At 39.4% G+C, this 26,080-nt stretch overlaps 1 protein-coding gene across 31 annotated transcripts in view; it reads left to right on the forward strand.

Annotated features, from left to right (window-relative positions):
• Positions 1-25,493, forward strand: part of rims2a (regulating synaptic membrane exocytosis 2a) — a 305,210-nt gene extending 279,717 nt beyond the window's left edge. For 30 of the 31 annotated variants that reach the window (XM_062063652.1, XM_062063653.1, XM_062063656.1 and 27 more), the window contains 5 exons: positions 18,576-18,717; positions 20,462-20,574; positions 20,659-20,760; positions 20,869-21,008; positions 23,068-25,493. In XM_062063652.1, the coding sequence (XP_061919636.1) occupies positions 18,576-18,717; positions 20,462-20,574; positions 20,659-20,760; positions 20,869-21,008; positions 23,068-23,271 (701 nt within the window). In that variant the 3' untranslated portion in view covers positions 23,272-25,493. Of the gene's footprint in view, positions 1-15,007; positions 15,274-18,575; positions 18,718-20,461; positions 20,575-20,658; positions 20,761-20,868; positions 21,009-23,067 lie in introns of those variants that run through there. The other variant, XM_062063667.1, reaches the window with a different exon arrangement.
• The last annotated feature ends 587 nt before the right edge of the window (positions 25,494-26,080 follow it).

The raw sequence follows: 26,080 nt of genomic DNA on the forward strand, positions 1-26,080 counted from the left end.
CGGATGAAGAATGGATGGTACTGCTCACTTAACACACATGCACCGAGTGAGAACTTACTGAAGCGTAAATGGAACATGCAATATCTGACCACCGGGCCAATGTGCTTCTGACTAAATACTAACTTCCAATTTTACATTTTTAGATTTTTGCAACCAAAATATAAACTTCCTCTTCTTGCCTTCTCCAAAAACATACAACTTGTTATGAGCTGTCATGAGGAACTTATTGAGACATGAAGCATATGGCCAGTTTAGTCAATAATGTGAGCTTGTGGCTCCTTCTGATTTCCAGTTTTCAGTATATGAATCTTTCATGTGGAATTGTGCGATATATATGATGATGAATTATATAAATTTGGCCGACCATAAAACTTTTAGTAGTATTGTTATAATGCATGTTGACAACACATTCTCGCTGTGTCCACCAAATGTGGCGTCGACAAGCAAACGACCATCTCCTCAATGCATTTTTTCATCTTCCCTTGCTAACGAGCAAACGGCTAATGTCCCTCCATAGTGCAGCCTAATTCGCAAATCCTCACCTTTTTGGCGGCAAATAAACTGTGGTTATTCCAAGTATTATTATCACTGGACGACGACGAATGACTAAACATGTTACACCTCACGCCGTAGGAGGATACAAGAAAACATAGCTAACTGCTAAGCTAGAGCTTTTGAATGTAAACAGTGGTTGTGGATCAGTATAAATATTGACAGTAACGATACCAAGTAGAGTATTAGTGTATAGTCAATACTACAGTGATTACATTGAATTTTTTTAAATTATCACATAAAAATGTTTTGTTATTGTTTATAAACTCAATAAATAAGAGTCAGTAGTAGTTTTTGCTTTTTATTATATTTGCATTAATGACTTTTTGATGTGATAAAAGAAAAGAAGGGAATATTAATTGATATTATTTCAATGCCAACCTGTTATTTTTGTCGGATTACACTTGTGATCAAAAATGTAATCAATTAGTGATCCTAAAAAGTTTAAGTGTCAGCATTGGTATGACTAATACTAGTGCCCATTTAACGACTTGCTATTGGATTGATACCCACATTTTTAGTATCGCCCAAATCTAAAGTGAAGTATCCAAACAACAGAAGAATAAGTGCTTATTACATTTGAACAGAAGTGTAGCTAGAACCATGTTACAACAGAAGGTAACCAGATATTAACAACAAATTAGCTAGTCGATTAATAATAGTTTTTAGAAAATAATACAATTGGAAATGACGCAATATGTTAAGACATATATATGCAACTAAATTAGGAGACTTTTTGACCACTTTCGAAATGATTCTACTACAATTTATACGACAAATAATATATCGTTACATATATTGTTATCACAAGAGGCTGCAGTGTATGCACTCAAAGGGAAAGTCTAACACCAATACAAATAGATGGAGTAGTTATTGAAAGGGTAAAAGAATACACATTTTTGGGTGTAATAATAGATGGTAAAATGAACTGGAAACCTCATGTAAAAAATATACAACATAAAGTAGCAAGAAACATAATAATGAATAAAGCAAAATATTTTCTGGACTAGAAAGCTCTACTGCTTGTTAGTCTTACCTTATCTGAGTTATTGTTGACAAATATGGGGAAACAACTACAAAAATACACTTAATTTACTAACCGTGTTCCTAAAGAGATCAGTTAGAATAATACATAATGTTGGATATAGAGAACATACAAACTCTTTATTTATTGAATTGAAAATATTGAAATTCAATGACAGCTAAAATTATTTAGAAAGCAAATTATAACCTGCTACCCAAGAATGTACAACAATTCTTCTTAACAAAAGAGGAGAAATCTAATATAAAACATTTGTATGCACGTACAACACTTAAGACCTTTAGCATTTCAGTATTTGAAATTCAATTATGGAATGGTTTAAACAAAAAAATCAGACAAGGCACTAATATAATTCAGTTTAAGAGACTGTTCAAACTACAAATGTTCACAAAGTACAAAGAAGAAGAATCATGATAAATATAATGAACCTTAACAAAAATGAGATAATGATTATTTATGTATTTAATATTTGTTTACTTATTGTATATTTATTTACTGTCCTGTTACAGAAAACAAAGAAATGGGATAAAACTGCTATGATATGAAAAGGGGTATGATTAGATAAGCTCTTCTTCTTTCTACTCCTTTTCGGATATGCTATAATGAAACCACTGGAAATATGTGATGCATTACATTGTAATAGTATTGTATGCATGTTCGAAATAAACTGAAACTGAAAGTTCGATATGACGTGGGCATAAAATCCTGGTGGCATTATCCAGAACATGGCGTTATATCAAACTATTTATTTTTACCCTTTTTTTCCCCAACTAATACAATAAAATTATCCTGATTTATTTATTGTTTTCATTAGGAGGATGTCAGGACATAATAATAGTATTGATGGCTAAAAAAGATGAGTGATTGTGAAGTTGTTGGTAAAACATGGACGTTTTGTCACACATTCACAAAAGTTGTAATGAATAATGAATGAATGAAGGGAATAAGCGGTAGAAAATGGATGGATGTAGGGATGAATGAATGGTAAATAGTGAATAGTAAAATATTACGTCTTATTCATTTGTCAATCTACTAAGGTGAGACACAGATGCAGATGGTAAGACTGGACTATATCAAGGCGTGCAGCAGGGAACTGTCCTTATGATGCTGCGTCTGGCTATGTGCACGTTTGTAAGTGTAAGAATTTGTGCGTCTGCTAGCACTTCACCGAGTTGTGTTGAACGACCAATCAAGGCGATTTTCTCCGCGACACTTCTGGGATGTTACGCTCTCTTCCCGTCGCGGTAGAACTGCTCAAATTCTTCAGATTCCTTTCCTGTGAGGCGCTCGGGATTTCCTGTCATGTTGTGTTTTGTCCCTTTGGACTGGGGGACTGCATACGTGTCAGGGTGCTTTAGTGGTAAACTGTATTAGTCATGCTGTGCTGTCAAGCAAGTGCATATTCCTGACCTAAAATGGAAAGTCTCCAACCTTTCAGCTCTAATTACAAAGCTTCAACCAAAGTAATTAGCATCTTTTACAGAAAAATACGCCCTTTCATCCTCCCATCAATTCAATTCTAATTTAACGCTCATAAATACTGTGGTAATTAACCTCGCTGACACTGGGAGCTTGGATAAACACAGTATTGTCAGGCAAAGCAGGACTTATTTGTATTTGCAGCAGATCTAATTAAGGTGCAATCATTGGACGCGTGTCACCTTTGCGGGTTTGACTGAGAAAATATCGCAACGGCTCTTTTTTTTCCCTTCTGTGCACGTGCAGCGAGTGGATGGTTGCGAATAAACTTTAGAAGGTGCAAAAGTTGAACACGTGCTAGGTGTGTTATTTGAGGAAGCGCCATCCACCGGTGCCACTTGGCGGTGGAGACTGAGACAGACGGGAAGCTAATGGCTGTATCTTTCTTGCTTGACTTGGATCATTACTTGGCTGTTGTAAGTAAGGATGGTGTATTGCCCCCATCTTTCTTAGACTGCCTAATATCATTTACCGCTGTGCTGCTTGTCTTGAAATCTAATCAAATATATTACCGAAATTGCACTTGTTCTCATCATCTTTGCTGTTCCTGTCACACTGTTGCATGGTGTGGGAGGCACACCAATTTCCTGCAAGAAACTCTACCAAGGTAAAAGGACACTGCAGACGAGGGATAATATACACTATGATATACACCAGGGGTCGGCAACCTTTACCACTCAAAGAGCCATTTTGGCAAGTTTCACAAATTAAAGAAAGCAATGGGAGCCACAAAAAAAAATTTAAAATGAAAAACACTGCATACAAAGCTTAAATGCTTTGTGCTATGTTAACCAGGGGTCTCCGACACACACACCGGCACGCACTTTAATGTGGAAATTTGATGTTAGTGCAGCCCGCGAGTTTTGAATGAATGGAGCTTGATAGCGTCATACTTGCCAACCCTCTCACTTTTCCCGGGAGACTCCCGAATATCAGAGCGTGATGACACTGCATTTGGCGCCCTCTACAGTCTGCCCTAACAGTGTACCCGCTCGACCACAAGTAGAATGCAATTTCAGCTTGCAAGGCGTACTAACTCAGCAGCCACACATCTTACACTGACGGTACCAATACCCAGAATCCCATGCAGCCCTAACTCTTCCGCTCAACCAACGCACGGAGAGGGGGCGGGGGGTTGATGTGTGGGGGGATTTGGTGGTAGCGGGGGTGTATAATGTAGACCGGAAGAGTTAGGGCTGCATGGGATTCTGGGTAATGGTTGTGTTGTGTTTATGTTGTGTTACGGTGGGATGTTCTCCAGAAATGTGTTTTTCATTCTTTTTTGGTGTGGGTTCACAGTGTGGCGCATATTTGTAACGTAACAATGTTAAAGTTGTTTGATACGGCTACCGTCAGTGTAAGCTGTGTGGCTGATGAGTAAGTATGCTTTGCTGTCTCCTGTATGTGCAAGTAATAACAACATGCAACATGTGGCTGGACTGGCACGCTGTATGTAAATGTTATAGAGGACAATTACTGCAGTGCAATTAGGGCACGCCCTTTATTTAGTAATTAGAGTGTAAATAGGATTATTTTTTCCCTGGGAGTAATTTATGAGAGACACTGACATCCATAAATCTCCTGGGAAAATCGGGGGGGTCGGCATGTATGTAGCTGAGCCGCATCAGAGTGGTCAAGGAGCCGCATGCGGCTCCGGAGCCGCGGGTTGCCGACCCCTGATATACACTGAAATGGTGTCAAACAATGAACAAGTTTAAAGTGATAATTACAGAGGTACCTCTTAAGAAAGGGCGATACACCCCAAAATCTATATCCTGATATACGCTATATTGCCAAAACTATTTGGCATCCTGCCTTGACTCACATATGAACTTGAAGTGCCATTCCTAACCCATAGGGTTCAATATGATGTCGGTCCACCTTTTGCAGCTATTACAGCTTCAACTCTTCTGGGAAGGCTGTCCACAAGGTTGCGGAGTGTGTTTATAGGAATTTTCGACCATTTTTCCAAAAGTGTATTGGTGAGGTCACACACTGATGTTGGTCAAGAAGGCCTGGCTCTCAGTCTCCATTCTAGGTGTTCTATCGGGTTCAGGTCAGGACTCTGTGTAGGCCAGTTAAGTTCATCCACACCAGACTCTGTCACCCATGTCTTTATGGACCTTGCGTTTTGGAAGAGGAAGGAGCCCACTCCAAACTGTTCCCACAAGGTTGGGAGCATGGAATTGTCCAAAATGTTTTGGTATCCTGGAGCATTCAAAGTTCATTTCACTGGAACTAAGGGGCCAAGCTCAACTCCTGAAAAACAACCCCACACCATAATTCCTCCTCACCTAATTTCACACTCGGCCCAATGCAGTCCGAAATTTTTCTTATAACAAAGCCAACAGTTGACTTTGGAATATTTAGGAGCGAGGACATTTCATGACTGGATTTGTTGCACTGGTGGCATCCTATGAGACACTTGTGATTTAGGGCTATATAAATAAACATTGATTGATTGATTGATTGCTTGATGACAGTTCCACGCTGGAAATCACTGAGCTCCTGAGAGCCGCCCATTCTTTCACAAATGTTTGTAGAAACAGTCTCCATGCTTAAGTGCTTGATTTTATACACCTGTGGCCGGGCCAAGTGATTAGGACACCTGATTCTGATCATTTGGATGGGTGGCCAAATACTTTTGGAAATATAGTGTATATTGGACCCTCCTGCGGTAACGATATAAATCACAAGATATTATGTAGCAACTAGAAGAGGCAATTCCTGAAGGAATTACCTGTGAATGCTCCAATGCTGAAGTTGAACTGAAATGCTGACAGAATGTAGTATGAATGTAAGAATAGTTTGAATGTTGGAATGGTTTGAATGTTAAAGAGTTTGAATTTCCAGGAAAAGGGAATTTGGTTTAGAACTTGGGAAAGTGTTAGTTGTATGAGTGGAATGTGTTGGAGGTGGAGTGGTTTGAATAGGTTGAAAAATGTTGGAGTTGTGGAAGTTTGAAAAATGGATAATTCATTTTGAATGGGGAAAAATGTCCCTGAAAACTGGGAATTCTTGGAAATCTGGGATTTTAAAAAAATATTGTTCATGGAGAGCACACAATTTTGAACAAGCTGAATATTTTGGAGTTGGAAATGTCCCATTCATTTCAATGGGAATTTCATGGAAATTTGGGAATTTCAGGAAAAACTGTAATTTTTTTGGAAAACATTAAAAGACTTGAATGTTCTGAATGAGTTGAAATTGTTGGTGTTGGAATTTTTCAAATCGGTCGAGAAATGTTGAAGTAGTAACATTTTTCATTGAGAAATGTTATTTAGGAATTTCTGGAAAACCGGTAATTTTTCCGGTTCAAAGAACAACTTTGTTTTTTATCCTGATTAAGAGGAATGTTTGGACGGTAGAAGGTTTGAAAAATGTGGAAGGTGCAATCACCAGAAAAAAGGGTGAAAATAGGACTTTGGAAAACCAGGAATTCTGGAAAGTCCTGGAATTTTTTTTAACTTGGAAAAAGGGAAGTTTGAATTTTCTGGAAGGTGGAATGGTTTGAATTGGTTGAAAACTGTGGAAAGGGTGGAAGTTTGAAAAATGGCCAATTCATTTTGAATGGGAAAAATGTCCCGGAAAACCTGGAATTCTGGGAAATCTGGGAATTTTTGTAATTTGTCAAGGAAAAGCCCGCAATTACCGAATAGGCTGAGCAGTTTGAAGTTGGAACGGTTTGAATCGGGTGAAGAATGTGGAAGGTAGAGCGCGGCAAAATCTGGAGAAGAAGAAGTTGAAGTTGAATAATAAATAGATTAATTTTGGTGTAGAAATTGTGTGAATGCTTTGGAGCATTCACACAATACGAGTCAATTCAAAACGAGTTACAAAGGCTGCTAATATAATTTGCAGCAACATATTTACTGTGATACAGTAATTGGTTACTTTCTGTTGTAACATGGTTTAGTCTACACTTCTGTTAAAATGTAATAAGCACTTCTGTTGTTTGGATTCTTTATATTAGTTTTGGGCGATACTACAAGTTTGGGTATTGATCCTAGGGCTGCGAATCTTTGGGTGTCCCACTATTCAATTCAATATCGATTCTTGGGGTCACGATTCGATTATAAATCTATTTTTTCCATTCAACGCGATTCTCGATTCAAAAACGATATTTTCCCGATTCAAAAGGATTCTCTATTCATTCAATACATAGGATTTCAGCAGGATCTACCCCAGTCTGCTGACATGCAAGCAGAGTAGTAGATTTTTGTAAAAAGCTTTTATAATTGTAAAGGACAATGTTTTATCAACTGATTGCAATAATGTACATTTGTTTTAACTATTAAATGAACCAAAAATATGACTTATTTTATCTTTGTGAAAATATTGGACACAGTGTGTTGTCAAGCTTATGAGATGCGATGCAAGTGTAAGCCACTGTGACACTATTGTTCTTTTTTATAAATGTCTAATGATAATGTCAATGAGGGATTTTTAATCACTGCTATGTTGAAATTGTAACTAATATTGATACTGTTGTTGATAATATTCATTTTTGTTTCACTACTTTTGGGATTGTTCTGTGTCGTGTTTGTGTCTCCTCTCAATTGCTCTGTTTATTGCAGTTCTGAGTGTTGCTGGGTCGGGTTTGGTTTTGGAATTGGATTGCATTGTTATGGTATTTCTGTGTATTGTTTTGTTGGATTGATTAATTTAAAAAAAATAAAAATAAAATATAGAAAAATTTTTTAAAAAACAAATTAAAAAAAACGTTTTTTTAAATATGAGAATCGATACTGAATCGCACAACGTGAGAATGGCGATTTGAATTCAAATCGATTTTTTCCTACACTCCTAATCGATCCAATACCAATTAGTTACAGGGGCAGTATTGGTCATACCAGTGTTCGTACTTACATTTTTTAGGATCATTAAATGATAAACATTTTTATCACAAAAGGGTGACAATATTAATAAATATTTAAATTAGTTCCTTTTTCCCTTATTCTTCTCCTGCTTATGGCTATCTTCTGCACCCGTGGTTGACTACTCGTCCCACACCGGTGCTCTCTGCTTATGATACTCTGCTTGGTACCGAACAAAGTGACTTTCTGCTTGCAGACCGCCTGCTTGTCTGCGTCCTACAATCGTGCCAACAACCGCAATCATGCGCCACCGTGACACCTAGGGTGTGTAGTGTAGCATGTTTAGCTATTCCTTGTCCTCCAGTCCTACGGTGATGATACTTGGAAGAAACTTTTTTTTTTGCCGGCCATGGAGGCGAAAATACTGACTTTAGGACTTTAGCTGCTAGCTCTTTAGCGAGGAAGCTCCATTGCGTCAAAGATGCCTTAATTCATTTGCTTGTCACTGTCAAACAACTACGATGTGTCATCTACATGCATTATCACAAGAAAACGACAGTATTAAAAGCTTTACCGTCGATAGGGATGGGTAACAAATCCGGTACTTTTTTGGCACCGACCAAACCCCGCTGGTCTGACCAAGCCCCGATTTACGTAAAATCCAACGATGCCGTGTTACGGTACCTGTGTTGCGACTCAGGCCGGCTTTTTTAAGCTTATATACATTGGCTTTGCTATAAATATACTACTGGTTGGCATTAGCGATTTTACATGGCGATTTCAACACCTTCAAATGTGTTATTGAAAAGTACAATTAACATGCATTTTACAATCAAACAGCAAGTGCGCAGTAAGTACGATACCTACAGTATCCACACTTTTGAGGGCACAACAGAAGACTACATTCATCAAGGAGTGAACTGACTAGCCAACACACCATAAACTATACACTCCTGCCATTTTGTGATGATCCGTTGCCCGGATCATGTTTTATTTTAGTTTAAGACTCCCTTAGTTCTGTTTCAGCAACACTGAGTTTGTGTTTCTTGGTTGTCATGAGTGCTGATTATTTTCACCTGCCTCTTAATAGTGTTTTGGACGCTCATCTGCTCCCGGGCACTAATCAGAGAGCTATTTATTCCTACCTTTCGCCACACTTGACCTGGCTTTCTTGTTTGCTGTAAGCAACAAGTTACGTGTTTGTGTATACCTTGCTTCTGGTGCCTATGCCTGTTTATCTTTTGATTCATGTGCTAAGTTTCGCCTTAGCTCCCCGTGCCATCGGCACGCTTGTTTGTATTTTTGTATTTTTTAATTAATTTATGAGAATAAATCATCATCTTGGGAGAACGATCCGCGTCGTAAAATGCGACCGAGACATAACACATTTAAGGTCTTGGACTTACAACTGGGCAGCACAGTGGAACAAAGGTTAGTGCATGTGTCTCACAATACGAAGGTCCTGGCTTCGATCCTGGACTCTTTCTGTGTGGAGTTTGCATGTTCTCCCCGTGACTGCGTGGGTTCCCTCCGGGTATTCCGGCTTCCTACCACCTCCAAAGACATGCACCCGGGGATAGGTTGATTGGCAACACTAAATGATCCCTAGTGTGTGACTGTGAGTGTTAATGTTGTCTGTGTATCTGTGTTGGCCCTGTGATGAAGTGGCGACTTGTCCAGGGTGTACCCCGCCTTCCGCCCGAATGCAGCTGAGACAGGCTCCAGCACCCCCCGTGACCCTGAAAGGGACAAGTGGATGGATGGATGGACTTACAATTGTAATTGCAACTTGATGTCATACTTAAAGGCCTACTGAAACCTACTACTACCGACCACGCAGTCTGATAGTTTATATATCAATGATGAAATCTTAACATTGCAACACATGCCAATACGGCCGGGTTAACTTATAAAGTCACTTTTAAAACTTCCCGGGAAATATCCGGCTGAAACGTCGCGGTATGATGACGTATGCGCGTGACGAAGTCAGAGTAACGGAAGTTATGGTACCCGTAGAAGCCTATACAAAAAGCTCTGTTTTCATTTCATAATTCCACAGTATTTTGGACATCTTTTGCAATTTGTTTAATGAACAATGAAGGCTGCAAAGAAGACAGTTGTAGGTGGGATCGGTGTATTAGCAGCGGACTACAGCAACACAACCAGGAGGACTTTGTTGGAGCGCTAGCCGCGCTAGCCGCGCTAGCCGCCGACCTCACCTTGACTTCCTACGTCTCCGGGCCGCCAAACGCATCGGGTGAAGTCCTTCGTCCTTCTGCCGATCGGTGGAACGCAGGTGAGCACGGGCGTTGATGAGTAGATGAGGGCTGGCTGGCGTAGGTGGAGAGCTAATGTTTTTAGCATAGCTCTGTGAGGTCCCGTTGCTAAGTTAGCTTCAATGGCGTCGTTAGCACAGCATTGTTAACCTTCGCCAGCCTGGAAAGCATTAACCGTGTATTTACATGTCCACGGTTTAATAGTATTGTTGATTTTCTATCTATCCTTCCTTCTATCCTTTATTTTTTTGTTTCTATATGCAGTTAAAGCACGATGCTATCACGTTAGCTCGTAGCTAAAGCATTTCGCCGATGTATTGTCGTGGAGATAAAAGGCACTGAATGTCCATTTTGCGTTCTCGACTCTCATTTTCAAGAGGATATAGTATCCGAGGTGGTTTAAAATACAAATCCGTGATCCACAATAAAAAAAGGAGAGTGTGGAATCCAATGAGCCAGCTTGTACCTAAGTTACGGTCAGAGCGAAAAAAGATACGTCCATCACTGTCTCTCAAGTCCTTCACTGTAACGTTCCTCATCTACGAATCTTTCATCCTCGCTCAAATTAATGGGGTAATCATCACTTTCTCGGTCCGAATCTCTCTCGCTCCATTGTAAACAATGGGGAATTGTGAGGAATACTAGCTCCTGTGACGTCACGCTACTTCCGGTACAGGCAAGGCTTTTTTTTTGTCAGCGAGCAAAAGTTGCGAACTTTATCGTCAATTTTCTCTATTAAATCCTTTCAGCAAAAATATGTCAATATCGCGAAATGATCAAGTATGACACATAGAATGGATCTGCTATTCCCGTTTAAATAAAAAAAAATCATTCCAATAGGCCTTTAAAAATGAGACTCAGAAATGTTACAACAAAACAAGATACAACATCTGAAAAGCAGTTACAATAAATAGCTAATGTTTAAATGTTGCAATAAAAAATTTGATTATTTTATCAAAAACAATAACACAACACACACAAAAGTAACAACAATTGGCACCATTGAGTACCGTTATCGATTCATAGGTACCAGGAATTGGTACCGTGTCAGTTCAAATGTGAACGGTACCAATCTCTAATCATCGGCCAAATTTATATAATTTATATCGTCTATATACTGCAACCCTAATTTCTCGGTTTTCTTTAGTAATTTGTTTCAAAAGATCCGACGAAAACCTGCAAATATATGTTTTAGACCCCCAAAAAGATTAACAAAAACAACAATTTTAGAGAATAATTACAGTTTTACATGCAGAAAACATAAGGAATAGTTTGATTATCTATAAGAAATGTCAAACTGCTGCTTTTTCTGGCGGGTAAAGTCAGTGAGGAACATGGATGTCTGTTGAAAACTCTATCCAGAGGACTGTCAGGCTGTCTGTTTCCAACCACCGGAGAAGCTGAGAAAACACCAACCAACGTACGCAGTCTAAGCCTAGGCTGAAACTGATAGGAAAAAGAAACACCATAAGAGTGCCCATTTAAAATGACCCAATTAGTTTATTTGTTTTTGGTCCAATTTCCCCCAGATGTATGTCTAGAGTTGTTGTTGTTGGCTGTGCTGACCCAGACGAAAACTACCAATAAACTGTGCGCTTTAAGTGGTTCTTTCTTGGAAGTAGGTTGCCCTTCTTTGAAAGGACAATTTTTTTCTTCATGCTCACGATGCAAGGAGCAGCTTGCATGAAAAGATTTCAACAATTCATGACGCAGTTATTGTGACCAAAATGATCCCAGTTATCATTATTATCAAGGTATTGTTAAATGTGCTCAAAAAGTACACAAACTGAAATGTTATTAAAATATACATGTATATACAGTACAGGCCAAAAGTTTGGACACACCTTCTCATTCAATGTGTTTTCTTTATTTTCATTAACAAAAAAAGGTGAAATAACTGAAAACATGTTCTATGTAGTTTCTTCAAAAATAGCTACTCTTTGCTTTGATTTCTTTTTCGCACACTCTTGGCATTCTCTCGATGAGCTTCAAGAGGTAGTCACCTGAAAGGGTTTTCACTTCACAGGTGTGCTTTAAGCTCATCGAGAGAATTCCAAGCGTGTGCAAAGCAGCAATCAGAGAAAATGGTGGCTTTTTTAAAGAAACTTGAATATAAAACATGTTTTCAGGTATTTCACCTTTTTTTGTTAAGTACATAACTCCACATGTGTTCATTCATAGTTTTGATGCCTTCAGTGACAATCTACAATGTAAATAGTCATGAAAATAAAGAAAACGCATTTAATGAAGTGAAGGTGTGTCCAAACTTTTGGCCTGTACTGTATATACACATGTACTTATACATATATATGTATAGGCTTTAAATGTGCATGTATATATATATATATATATATATATATATATATATATATATATATATATATATATATATATATATATATATATATATATATATATATATATATTGTTACTTTACATGCAGTCGACTTTCTGCCCCTGGCCAAATACTTTTAGCCCAATAGCCCTCATGTCAAAAAGCTAAAAAAAAACCTTGGTCTAGACTCTAGACCAAGGTTTTGGTCTAGAGTCAAGAGAGGATAATATAACAATAACTGTTGGCGTGTCAGCATTGTCATGGTCAATAGACGACACTTAATAGGAGGGCAGATCGATCCATAAATTGGTAGTGAGTAGGGCTGCAACAACTAATCGATTAAAATTGATTATAAAAATAGTTGGCGATTAATTTAGTCATCGATTCGTTGGATCTATGCTATGCGCATGTGCAGAGGCTACTTTTTTATTATTTTTTTATAAACTGCAACATTTACAAACAGCTGAGAAACAATAATCAAAATAAGTATGGTGCCAGTATGCTAGGTTTTTTTTTCAATAAAAATGTAGTTTGTCTCCTTTATCCGATTATTAATCGATTAATCGAAGTAATAATCGACAGATTAATCGATTATCAAATTAGTTGTTAGTTGCAGCCCTAGTAGTGACGATACCAAGGGATTAGGTCGATATTTTTACATTCTCCCAAAAAATTTTGGACAAATTTAGGGAATAATTCTGTGGACACAGGAGGACTTTGAGGGCAAAAGCAAAGGATGTAAATGAGTAGCAGATAGTAGTTTTTGCTTTTGTTTTGTTATTGTCTACTATTGCCTGCAATGAGGTGTACCCTGCCTTCCGCCCAAGTGCAGCTGGGATAGGCTTCCCCGTTACCCCGGTAGGAAATGGATGGACGGATGACTTTGTTTTGCTCAAACAATTGAATAGATTAAAAGAGAACAAGGAACCAATTCAAATGGTGTGTTGTTATTGTTAAACTGCCAATAGCACTTACGGTACACACATTGCAAAATGTACAGTCGATACATGTGATCTGTGTCGGTATTGATCCCTAATCCCTCGTACTGTAATATTAAACCTGTGAATATACACTACCGTTCAAAAGTTTGGGGTCACATTGAAATGTCCTTATTTTTGAAGGAAAAGCACTGTACTTTTCAATGAAGATAACTTTAAACTAGTCTTAACTTTAAAGAAATACACTCTATACATTACTAATGTGGTAAATGACTATTCTAGCTGCAAATGTCTGTTTTTTGGTGCAATACATAGGTATATAGAGGCCCATTTCCAGCAACTATCACTCCAGTGTTCTAATGGTACAATGTGTTTGCTCATTGGCTCAGAAGGCTAATTGAAGATTAGAAAACCCTTGTGCAATCATGTTCACACATCTGAAAACAGTTTAGCTCGTTACAGAAGCTACAAAACTGACCTTCCTTTGAGCAGATTGAGTTTCTGGAGCATCACATTTGTGGGGTCAATTAAACGCTCAAAATGGCCAGAAAAAGAGAACTTTCATCTGAAACTCGACAGTCTATTCTTGTTCTTAGAAATGAAGACTATTGCACAAAATTGTTTGGGTGACCCCAAACTTTTGAACGGTAGTGTAGGAGCTAAGGCGAAACATAGTACATGAATCAAAAGATAAACAGGCATAGGCACCAGAAGCAAGGTATACACAAACGTAACTTGTTGCTTGCAGCAAACAAGAAAGCCAGGTCAAGTGTGGCGAAAGGTAGGAATAAATAGCTCTCTGATTAGTGCCCGGGAGCAAGTGAGCGTCCAAAACACTATTAAGAGGCAGGTGAAAACAATCAGCACCCATGACAACCAAGAAACACAAACCCAGGGGTGCTGAAACAGAACTAAGGGAGTCTTAAACTAAAGGTTTAAAACAGGTTGACCTAACTCAAAAAGGGTTCATTCTTGGCTCCGTTTGACTTTAACTCACACAAAACATCTGTGATGTTTCTGTGGGCACGTGCTCTGTTATTGTTGAAGGGAAACTGAACAAGGAGCTATTGATGGATGGTAAATGTCGAGCGTGCGAACGTGATCGTCTTCTGGATTTCTCATTTCTGCACAAACAATAATTCCTACTCGGTCAACACAGCTGTGTTATGGTAGCAAGGGCAATGAGAACAATAAAGGCACTGAATCTGGCACGTTCCGAGTGGAGTGTGGCTGCTGGCAGGCATGATGACGGCTTGTTTTCACTGGCCTCTGTGGTTAGCATGTGAGGAGGAGGGGTTGGAAAATATGATAGGGATGAAATTGAATGAATATAGCAGCGATGAACAGCACAGTCTAGCAGCGGTGGAAAAGAACAAGTCAATAGAGGCGAATGAATTGGTGCAAATGGACTCGAAGGAGGAGGGGGGGCGTATCTCTAGGTAGAGCTTGTTCACCCATACGGTCGGTGGAGACGCCCTGTGATTGGTGGAGTGTGGTGCAGCTCTCTCCCCTCCCAGCAGAAGAAAGAGGTGCTGCAGGGAGCATCAGACGCACAGCAGACTCAGCCACTGAGGGAGCATCCACAGCTCAGGCCAGGCAGCAGCATAGAATCAATCTCCAAACACAAACCTGATATTCGTTAGTGTCGCTCAATCGATCCGCTGCATTGAGAGCGGGCCGCCGGTCACCATGGGCAGGCAGGGACATGACACCTCTGCTCCTGTTGCCGGGATGCGTATCCAGCGCTCCCAAAGCAAGATGAGCTTGTCCGCATCTTTCGAAGCCCTGGCGGTCTACTTCCCCTGCATGAACTCCTTCGATGAAGACGACGGAGGTAAGAGGAGGCCTAGGGATGCTGCATGGGCTTTAGGAGGAAAGGCTTGTAGGATTTGGACACACCTTAGTATTCGGTAGCTTGAGTGTGTCCAAACTTTTTCTCAGCAGACAAGGTAATATAGGAATTGAATGTTGGATGTGCCAACATTCTGTTCACCAGGCCGGACTCTCAATTTGTAGAGACATACTCAGTTAATGAAAACCAGAGATTTAGTATTTGGAACAAGTGATTGCCTATAATTTACAGTTGTGTATCCAATAGTTTTAGTGTGTACTTAAATCATTTTACGGTATTTATTTTGTTTTGTGATGCATTAGAAAATTGTCTTGAGTCTTATATTTCAATATTGAACTGATACAAACAACTTCTATTTAAATCAAGCTGTTCTACTCCATCCAGACCTAATTGCTCCGTCATGAGTCATCCTCAGTATTGACCTTCTTTTTCTGCCAAAAAAACAACCTTCATCATCGGAACCCTCACATTTTGGGCAGCGTGGCTCAGATGGTCAGAAATATGGGGAAATACATATCACAGCAACATAATGCCTTTATTTCTTTCACAGAAAAGAGCCATTTGTATAATTTGTACAGTAGGATATAGAGACCACACAAATCCACTCTTCATTAGGTCAGGATTATTAAAACTAAAAGACATTGTAGAATTGCATACTCTATTAGTGATGTTCAAAGCTAGAAATAAAGTTCTTCCGAAGGACTTTCAAAAGTTATTTGTGTTCACGTCTGAAGATGAGAACCACAGAAGGCCGTATGACTTTAAACATCCAAGAGTGCGAACAAATTTGAAGCAAATGTGCTGGTCTGTTGTTGGTGTGAAAGCATGGAATTCTCTAGACAAAGACTTAAAAAGTTGCAAGAATATCTTTGAATTTAAAAAGAGTTACAAAAAGAGACAACTGGAATTATATCAAACTGCTTTTTGATTTTGATTGGACGTGTCATTTTGAAAATGCTTAAACGAAAATTAAAAGTATGTTGGAGTTCGGGTGTTGGTGGAGGGAACAGTTATAAAGTCATCTAAATAATTTGTGTTAAAAAGGGGGCAGTTAAATATAAGAATAGTATTCTTCCATCTGCTCCTTTCTGATCATGGAAATGTATAAGAAACTAAAAAACGATGAAAGTGTCAACTGTACATGGCTTGTATATATGCATTTTTATGAAAGGAATAAAAAGAAATGATGATGATGATGATGGTAGCGCAATCGTCCAGAACTTAAGGGGTTTCCGGTACGAATCCAGCTTCTGCCATCCTAGTCACTGCCATTGTGTCCTTGGGCAAGACAATGTCTTCTCCCACACTGGTCTATGAATGTGGATTAATGTTTGGCCCGAATTGGCTGCCAAGTTTCAGTCTACACGAGGGCAGCCGTGGCTACAAATGTAGCTTACCACCATCACGTGTGAGTGTTGAGTGAATGACTGATGGGTTCTCAGTGCTCACTGTAAATTGCTTTGGGTGTATAGAAAAATGCTATATAAATCTGATCCATTATTAATATTATCATACTTCTGTCGGGCTGGTCCACTCGATTGGTTTTACGTTTAAGAACAACTGGTATTTGACAGCCATAGTATTGGCAACCAAATTGTATCTGGTATAGTCCATGTTCAACAACTTATTTACCAAAATTGTGTCATATATTTTATATCATTACTGTACAATATACCCCTGAGAGCCAGGCGTCCTCTGCAGTGGACATGTGTTTGTGGTCTATTTCTTTTGTCAGAAAACAACGACACGCATGTACACTGACATCGGCACTGGCTTTTTGGAGGGTACTAATGCCTCTGAATGTTATTTTTGGTGTTGTTGATCTGGACCCCAGGATGCAGAAAGCAGCAGGCGAAGTGCAAGCAAAAGCCATTTTATTAGGGAAACGAAAACATAAATAGAGCACAGGACTGGGTTAGCATGAAAAAAAATACATCCAGATTGGCAACCAGGGACAGAGGTGTACTGGATACCAATCAGGGACAGGTAAAGGGAGCCAGCGCTCAGACAAGAGGTAAAGACAAACAGGAATTGGAAACATTAGGAAGACCGCTGGACAGTAAATATTATAGAAACTAATAGCTGTTATGTAAGATCATGACAATGATTTTTTCTTTCGAAAAACAACCACAACAACTGTTGTTAAATACCCAGATGGCCTATTAACAAGACAGTTCCAAAACCAACACATTCTAAATATAGTTGATGCTTTGTTATGGCCTACCTCCAGAATGTGTGTTTATGACAATTAACCCTAATTGTCTAATCAATATCAGGCCAAATAAACAACAAAAGTATAAGTAACATTTATTTGTCAAGCATGGTTTAGCTATTTAAATAGTTAACTACCAAACTAATGGTTGTGGGTTCGATTCCCATGTCGAAATATCCTCGGGGGAGATACGGAACACCCATTTCCCTCTAATACTGCGTGCCATAGGTAGATGAATGACGTGTCAAAATAAAAGCCCATTTAACACGTGTGCACGTTGTGACACCACCACCAATTTAATCAGATTAGATTGACAGATGATACCAAAAGTTACAGTAATTGTTTTATCTTAGAGCCATGTTGCTCCTAACATGACTCGATTCTTTATGAGTCTAACAATAAATCCATTTGTTTCGTCCAGTAAAGTCGATTACCAACATCTTACATCACCTTGCTTTCAGTGAGTTTATAAATTCATGTATTATTTCACACTGGGGCCAAGTTGTCCACATTTTTTTTGTGATTTCCTCCGTACCAGAGCAAACGTTCTTCCAATCTGCCTGTGAAAGCTGTCTATACTTATTTCATTGATAACGGCCTGCAAGCATTGGAGCTCAATGAGTTGCCGCCCACGTAAGAGACGGCCTTTGTCCTTGCTGCTCCTATTGTAAGGTGCAGCCGGCGGATTGAATCGCTGAGATTTCAAGGCTAAATGACTTCACGTCACAGGAGCTTTTCGAGTGGAAAAGGAAGCATGCCTATAAAAAGTTGTGTCTTTTAGTGGATCCTGGACGTGAGTTGAGGTGGATCTGCCATGTGGCTAACATGCAGGCTGGGAGGTCTGAGCAAGATGAGTGGTTGCAGGCTGATGAGGGCAGTCAGCTGTCATGTTGGATTACCTTCTGTAGAGGAAGCAGATGCTGGATTTTTAGAGGCGCAGAAGCTCCCAGTCCTTTTGGAGCTTTTGTTTTGTCAAAATAAAAGTGTTGCAGTATTCAGAGCCAAACATGCGGTAGATTGATGCTCTTTTCTGACTGCTCTGTTTCCTCTTGCATGGCTTGTGTGTGTACAGAAGCGGGAGGCAAGAAGTTGCGTAGCACCATCCAGAGGAGCACAGAGACGGGGCTGGCGGTGGAAATGAGGAGCAGGATGACTCGACAGGCCAGCCGAGAGTCCACAGATGGCAGCATGAACAGCTACAGCTCCGAGGGAAAGTAAGCAGACCAGCACCGACCTTGAGTTTGGATTTGCAGGAACACAATAAACTGCTTATTGATAGGCAGCGCAAAGGAGAAGTGCACAGCTGCCTTACAGTCTGGGAATTTGTCTTACAACATATGTGTGTTTGCGTGGAATTATTCCTCCAATGTCAAAAAACATGCATGTTACAGACTCTAAAATTGGTATGAGATTGAATTTTTATTATTATGCGTGTGCTGTGATTGGCTTGCAACCAGTCCAGGTTTCTTACCCGAAGTCAGCTGAGATAGGCTCCAGCTAATGAGAGCAAACCATATAGAAAATGTATTTGTGCATCATCCTAGTGTTTTGTCTTTGAATATTTTCATTCATCTAAGTCATTGTATCCGAGAACTTAACCTCGAGCCAAAGGATAGGATCCGAAGCCATCGCCTCCAACTCGTCTTTGAGCATGTACTAATGAATCCTGCTCGGGTGAGAGCGAAACTTTTCCAAAGACGAGCTGAGCTGAACAGTCCGTTTGCGATCAAGTCAATGTCCTGAGCATAAAATGACCTGAATGGGTGAGAATATTCACAGACAAGACACAAGGATGATGTGTAAATACGTTTTCTAGACCAGTGGTTCGCAAACTTTTTTCACCAACATAAAAATACAGTAACGTAGTAGGCCTAAGTAAGTAAAAAAAACAAGGCAGAGGGTTTATTTAACAGGCACATTTTTATATTTTTGGCCACTGTAACATTACACACAGTTTGAACAGTAACACTGTGTTTGAATGTAGGAAACTAAAACACTGTATATAGATAATGAGTCAAATAAAATAATTGCACATAATTGATTATTTGGCGTACCACTACATGGAGCCTGTGTACCACTACTGGTACAGTTTGAGAATCACTGTTCTAGACCTGGAGTCAACAACCCAAAAAGTTGACAGAGCCATATTAGACCAAAAATACAAAAACAAAATATGTCTGGAGCCACGAATAAATGAACAGCCTTATATAAGTGTTATAATGAAGGCAACACATGATGTAAGTGTCTATATTAGCCTACTATCAAAATGACTATGTGTCGCAGGCTGACGCAAATCAGAAATGTTGAAATGTAATATTTATTTATTTATCTACACATTTTTTACAACATTGGAAAACATTAGTAAATCAGAGACTTCTCAGAGGGTGAGATAATTCCTGGAAATGACTGGCATAGAAGGGCCAAAGGTATAGATGTGTGTGTCCAAGTTAAAGGAAACGCTTCTAATGCAGTGCTTCTCAATTATGGAGGAAAAAAATATGTTGTGTTGGATCCAAGTATGTTACTCTTTAGTTGTAGTCTGAGGGACCCAAGTATGCTACTCTTTAGCTCTAGTCTTAAGGATATAGTGTGAAAGATCCAAGTATGTTATTCTTTAGCTCTAGTCTTAAGGGGATGGATCTGGATCCAAGTATGTTATACTTTGGCTCTAGTTTGAGGGAATGGTGCTGATAACCAATGTATTCTTTAGCTCTAGTCTAAGAATAAATATTTGGATACAACACCATCCCCTCAGACTAGAGCTGTTTATCAAGTATTTTAGCATGAACTAATGGAGCCTGCTCAGATGAGAGGCGGAACGTCTTTAAAGATAACCTGAACACTTTACTTGTGAAAGATTCACTGCCCAGAGAATCCTAGTACCTTAACTTTAGTCAGCTGTTCACCTAAATTGATACAGACGTAGGTGGTAACACGTACCTCTTTTCTCTGTTCCAGTCTCATCTTCCCAGGTGTGAGGCTGTCATCGGATGCTCAGTTCAGTGACTTTCTGGATGGACTGGGACCTGCCCAGCTGGTGGGACGGCAGACACTGGCGACTCCACCAATGGGTAAGAATGAGAATCCTTAAAGGGACGCGTTGCCCCCCTCGCCCCCTGCTGGAGCTAGCATTGATGTTTTGCATTTTTGTCCAGGGGACATCCAAATCGGCATGGTGGAGAAGAAAGGAGCACTGGAGGTGGAGGTCATCAGAGCTCGTGGCCTTGTAGGAAAACCAGGTTCCAAGGCGCTGCCAGGTAGTTACGCTACGGCGGTGTGTGGATGAAATCTGACGCACAAATAATGAGAAAACTCCCTTCTTGGAGTATGAAAGTGATGTCTGATGTCCTCTCCTTTCTTCCCAGCACCGTATGTCAAGGTCTACCTTTTGGAAAACGGAGTCTGCATAGCCAAAAAGAAAACAAAAGTAGCAAGGAAAACCTTGGATCCTCTTTACCAGCAGCAACTGCCGTTTGAGGAGAAACCAGGGGGCAAAGTTTTACAGGTAAGGAAAAAAAACATTCATTTACTGCAGGGGTGTCTAAAGTGCAGCCCGCGGGCCATTATTACTTATATTGTAAAAAATATATATATATTATTAATGAAATATGTTATTAGATATTACAATCATTTGCTCTGTCAACTTAAATCAGCTATGGGTACCGAATTTGGCCACATCTGGCCCCCGGGCCTTGAGTTTGACACCTATACACTACTGCCTTCTAACATTGTAGAATTGCAACTGCATGCAAAATCTGCAATACAATACAATACAGTACTGTACTGTCAGAAGACAAGATAACAAATGGGCAGCACATCTCAGTGTTAAATGTTGAATAGATTTTTTAAAAATAAATACATTTTGAAACCTTAACGTTAACGTTTGTTAATACATTTCAAAAGCCACACAAATGTACCGTAAATTGGTACCATTGAGTACCGGTATTGATTCCTATGTACCGATCGTTCCCTACCTGTAACACAAAGCTAAGATGTAGATGTTTTATTAGGATAACTTAGCATATATTGAGGTACATTACATCAGTTTTAGCATCTTCAATGCCCAAAATGTATCTTGCAAGTATATGGATACAGGATGCTAATATATAAGTACAAAACCCAAAACCAGTGAAGTTGGCATGTTGTGTAAATCATAAATAAAAACAGAATACAATGATTTGCAAATCCTTTGCAACCTGTATTCAATTGAATAGACTGCAAAGACAAGATATTTAACGTTCGAACTGGAAAACTTTGTTATTTTTTGCAAATATTAGCTCATTTGGAATTTGATTCCTGCAACATGTTTCAAAAAAGCTGGCACAAGTGGCAAAAAAGACTGAGAAAGTTGAGGAATGCTCATCAAACACTTATTTGGAACATCCCATGGGTGAACAGGCTAATTGGGAACAGGTGGGTTCCATGATTGGGTATAAAAGCAGCTTCCATGAAATGCTCAGTCATTCACAAACAAGGATGGGGCGAGGGTCACCACTTTGTCAACAAATGCGTGAGCAAATTGTCCAAACAGTTTAAGAACAACATTTCTGAAGCCTAAAATACCACAACGGAGACCCCGGACTGTTGAACAACTTAAGCTGTACATCAAGCAAGAATGGGAAAGAATTCCACCTGAAAAGCTTCAAAAATTGGTCTCCTCAGCATACTTGTCACCCTCACGATTTTTCCGGGAAACTCCCGAATTTCAGTGCCCCTCCCGAAAATCTCCCGGGGCAACCATTCTCCCGAATTTCTCCCGATTGTCACTCGGACAACAAAATTAAGGGCGTGCCGTGATGGCACTGCCTTTAGCGTCCTCTACAACCTGTCGACGGTCTGCTTTTTCACCATACAAACAGCGTCACATGTTGTATGCGGCTTCCGCATACACACGAAAGTGACTGCAAGACATACTTGATCAACAGCCATACTACAGGTCACACTGAGGTTGGCCGTATAAACAACTTTAACATTGTTACAAATATGCGCCACACTGTGAACCCACACCAAACAAGAATGACAAACACATTTCGGGAGAACATCCGCACCGTAACACAACATAAACACAACAGAACAAATACCCAGAATCCCTTGCATCCCTAACTCTTCCGGGCTACAATATACACCCCCGCTACCACCAAACCCCGACCTCCAAACCCCGCCCACCTCAAATCCCCTCACCCCCCAACCGCCCCCAATCTCCCTAATTTGAAGGTCTCAAGGTTGGCAAGTATGCTCCTCAGTTCCCAAATGTTTACTGAGTGTTGTTAAAAGGAAAGGCCATGTAACACAGTGGTAAAAATGCCCCTGTGCCAACTTGTTTGCAATGTGTTGCTGCCATTAAATTTTAAGTTAATGATTATTTGCAAGAAAATAAATTAGTTTCTCAGTTGGTACATGAAATATCTTGTCTTTGCAGTCTATTCAATTGAATATAAGTTGAAAAGGATTTTCAAATTGTTTATTTACGATAGAACTTCGCTGGTTTTGGGTTTTGTACAACAAAACTTGTTTTCAGTCACCCCTGATTCACAGTTTAAAGCCTCACTTTTTTCTTCTTTCAGGTGATTGTCTGGGGCGACTACGGACGCATGGACCATAAATCTTTCATGGGAGCAGTTCAGATACTGTTAGATGAGTTGGACCTGTCCAACATGGTGATTGGCTGGTTCAAGCTCTTTCCTCCCTCCTCACTGGTGGACCCGACCCTCGCCCCCCTAACAAGAAGAGCTTCCCAGTCCTCGCTGGACAGTTTCTCGCGGTCATAGCAGCGTGCGGACTGATTAGCGTCGTTGTAGCAGCCAATGTTGCGATGGAAGGCCACGCCCCCCCAGTTACACTGCATGCTTGATGTTGTGTCTTCTGAGCCTGTTTCTAGGGGAGCAAAGGTGAGCCTGTGTTTTGAGCAAAAAAAAGCGTCGCACACACGGTGCACGCGGTGAAAGCGCATCGCAAGCGCTCAGCGGCCGGGAATGCTGGGCGTCGTTCTTCTTCTTCTTGGGACGAAACTGGAATGAACTCCTTAGCACGAGGAATCCGTCATCTCCAGGTTTTCATCCAATTCGAAGCCATGGGGGTCAGCACTGAGAACCACGAAATGAGTTCTACAGAAGCCCTTTTGGAATGAAAAATAGATGCTTTCATTTATTTATTTATTTTTCCATTTATTTTGTTCCCGTTTCATGTCTGAAGGGGGTGATGGCGGTTTTCATCACATGCTTGGTCACGCCAGTTTTTGGAGTCGATTACTTTTTACCCCCTGCTAGCCTGCAGACTCTCGTTTATGTGCTCAACCAATGGAACCCAAGGCTACAAATTAGCAAAGTCATCAAAACCCCAATGAAAAAGATGTGCAATCTACCATCTTTGTTTTTTTTCTTTCTTGCTTTCTCTTTCGATATATTGTATGACAATTATCTGAGAAAAATATATTTTCCTGTTTTCGTTCATTTGCATGGACAGACCAATTTAGCTCAGTAAAAAAAAAAAACAGAAGACAATTATTTTCTTGAGGCTGTAACTTGCAAAAAAAAAAAAAAGAAGAAAAGAAAAGTGAATCAAACTGATCAGCCATTTTTTGGCAGTGGATATTATTTTTTAAAGATAAATTTCACTCGTGCATGGTTTTAAGTCGGGGGGAGTGAATGCAACATGGTGACTCGGAAAGAAGTCATTGCTTAACAGTCTTTAGAACATTCATAAGTCAGCAACATAAGGGGACATTCGGGAGTATTTAACAGATAATGTTTGTGTGACGATAAAAAAAGGTACAAATAAATGTAAATGATTTATTTCAAAAGGTAAAAGGCTCAAGCCTCATGAAGATAAACATTATGTGCAAATTGTACATTTTTGTCCCAGGGTACTTCACATTGTACTGTTTCATTATACGACCATTGTTCAGTCCCCTGATAGTGTCCACATTTTAGGACTGCTTATTTCACACCTCAATATTGTTTTGATATGCATTTTAGTTTGAATTTGATTTCTTTAACAAGCATGTTGAAAAGGATTATCTGCAACATGGCTTGGGCACACCTTAAAGTAACTCAGCATGTTTGATAAAAGAGGATATTTGGAATTTTTTAGCAATTTCTTGTACAGTGCATGTCAACTTCATTCATTTTTCTCCCTCACGTTAAAATCTAACACGACTAAATTAGTTTTTTCGGTCTTCTTCTGGTGACCAATCAGCGAAGGTTTAACAAAACATTCCACTCATATTTTCTTTGAGGATATGAGGAGAAAAGTGACGAGGAACCTATTTTCTATTAACGGGGGTGGGGGGGATTACAAGTGTATTTTCTTTCAGTATTGTTGACAAACATGCAAAAATATTGTGTATTGGTACAACACAAAAGGTCTATAAGTCATCAAGAGGCAGCAAACCTGCAAAAAGAACACAAGTTGCTGGGGTTCAAGACAAGCACTCTTTATGAAATGAGCTCATCACAAGTTCAAACAATATGGGATATTGCCACATAAAATGTTTTGCTTTTGTTTGAATGAGAATATTGATTTACTATATTTTTGTTAGTTTCATTTAAAAGCCAACACCTGATTATTTTTTATTTTCTATTTTTAGTAAAAAAAAGAAAAAAAAAGAACTACTTCTCATGTGTGGGAGGTAGACAGAATCTTATGGTTGCAGTATGTCTAAATGAAATTGAACTGGGGCATTATTCCTTCTCCACGCGGAGATAACCAATTTAACGTCCAAGGGAACTTTTGTCACTGCGGTATATATTTTACGTTTTTGATTTCCATTGTACATACCTTTTTAGATGTCAGAATTTGAATAAACGAGATTCCGTGACGACACTCTTCTGGAGCAGGAAAAATGCCTCACATGATGAAAAAGACATATGTAATTTATCCTTTTGAATGCCTTTTCATTTTCTTTTTTGGTGCAATGTGTTAATGCCAAGGCTATGTCTTGGTGAAGTATGGTTGAGTACAGAGATTTATGTAAGTTATTTTTCAAATTAAAAATTAAAAAAGGATATTACACTACTGCCGACTGTTGTGTCTTTTAGGATTATTTGGATTTATGCACACTTAATGATGTCAATATGATGTAACAACACAGACTACTATTCTGATAAATATCAGCATGCCTAATCTGTAAATGACTATAAAATATTGGCTTTATAATTAACAAAAATATTATTAGTCTGTCACTTGAAAGCAAAAGCATGGGTTTGGTATTTGTCCGACACGCTTTCTGCTTGGCCAGTAAAGCACACGGATTCCCTGAATGCAATGTTGTGAATGGTTTAAACAAAATGCAGAGTTCACAGTATCCAAATAAGCATTCTATAAAGCTATCAATAGTGTTTAATAGTGGTGTCCTAAGCCATCTCCAAAGCATCTAATAGCAATCTCCAAAGCATCCAATAGCAATCTCCAAAGCATCCAATAGCAATCTACAGAGCGTCCAGTAGCGCTCTCCAAAGTGTTCCATAGCGGTCTCCAAAGCGTTCAATAGCCATCTCCAAAGAGTCCAATAGTGATCTCCAAAATGTCCAATAGCGATCTCCAAAGCATCCAATAGCGATTTCCAAAGCATCCAATAGC

The sequence above is a fragment of the Entelurus aequoreus genome, linkage group LG11 (genome assembly GCF_033978785.1).
Source record: "Entelurus aequoreus isolate RoL-2023_Sb linkage group LG11, RoL_Eaeq_v1.1, whole genome shotgun sequence".
Classification (NCBI taxonomy): domain Eukaryota; kingdom Metazoa; phylum Chordata; class Actinopteri; order Syngnathiformes; family Syngnathidae; genus Entelurus; species Entelurus aequoreus.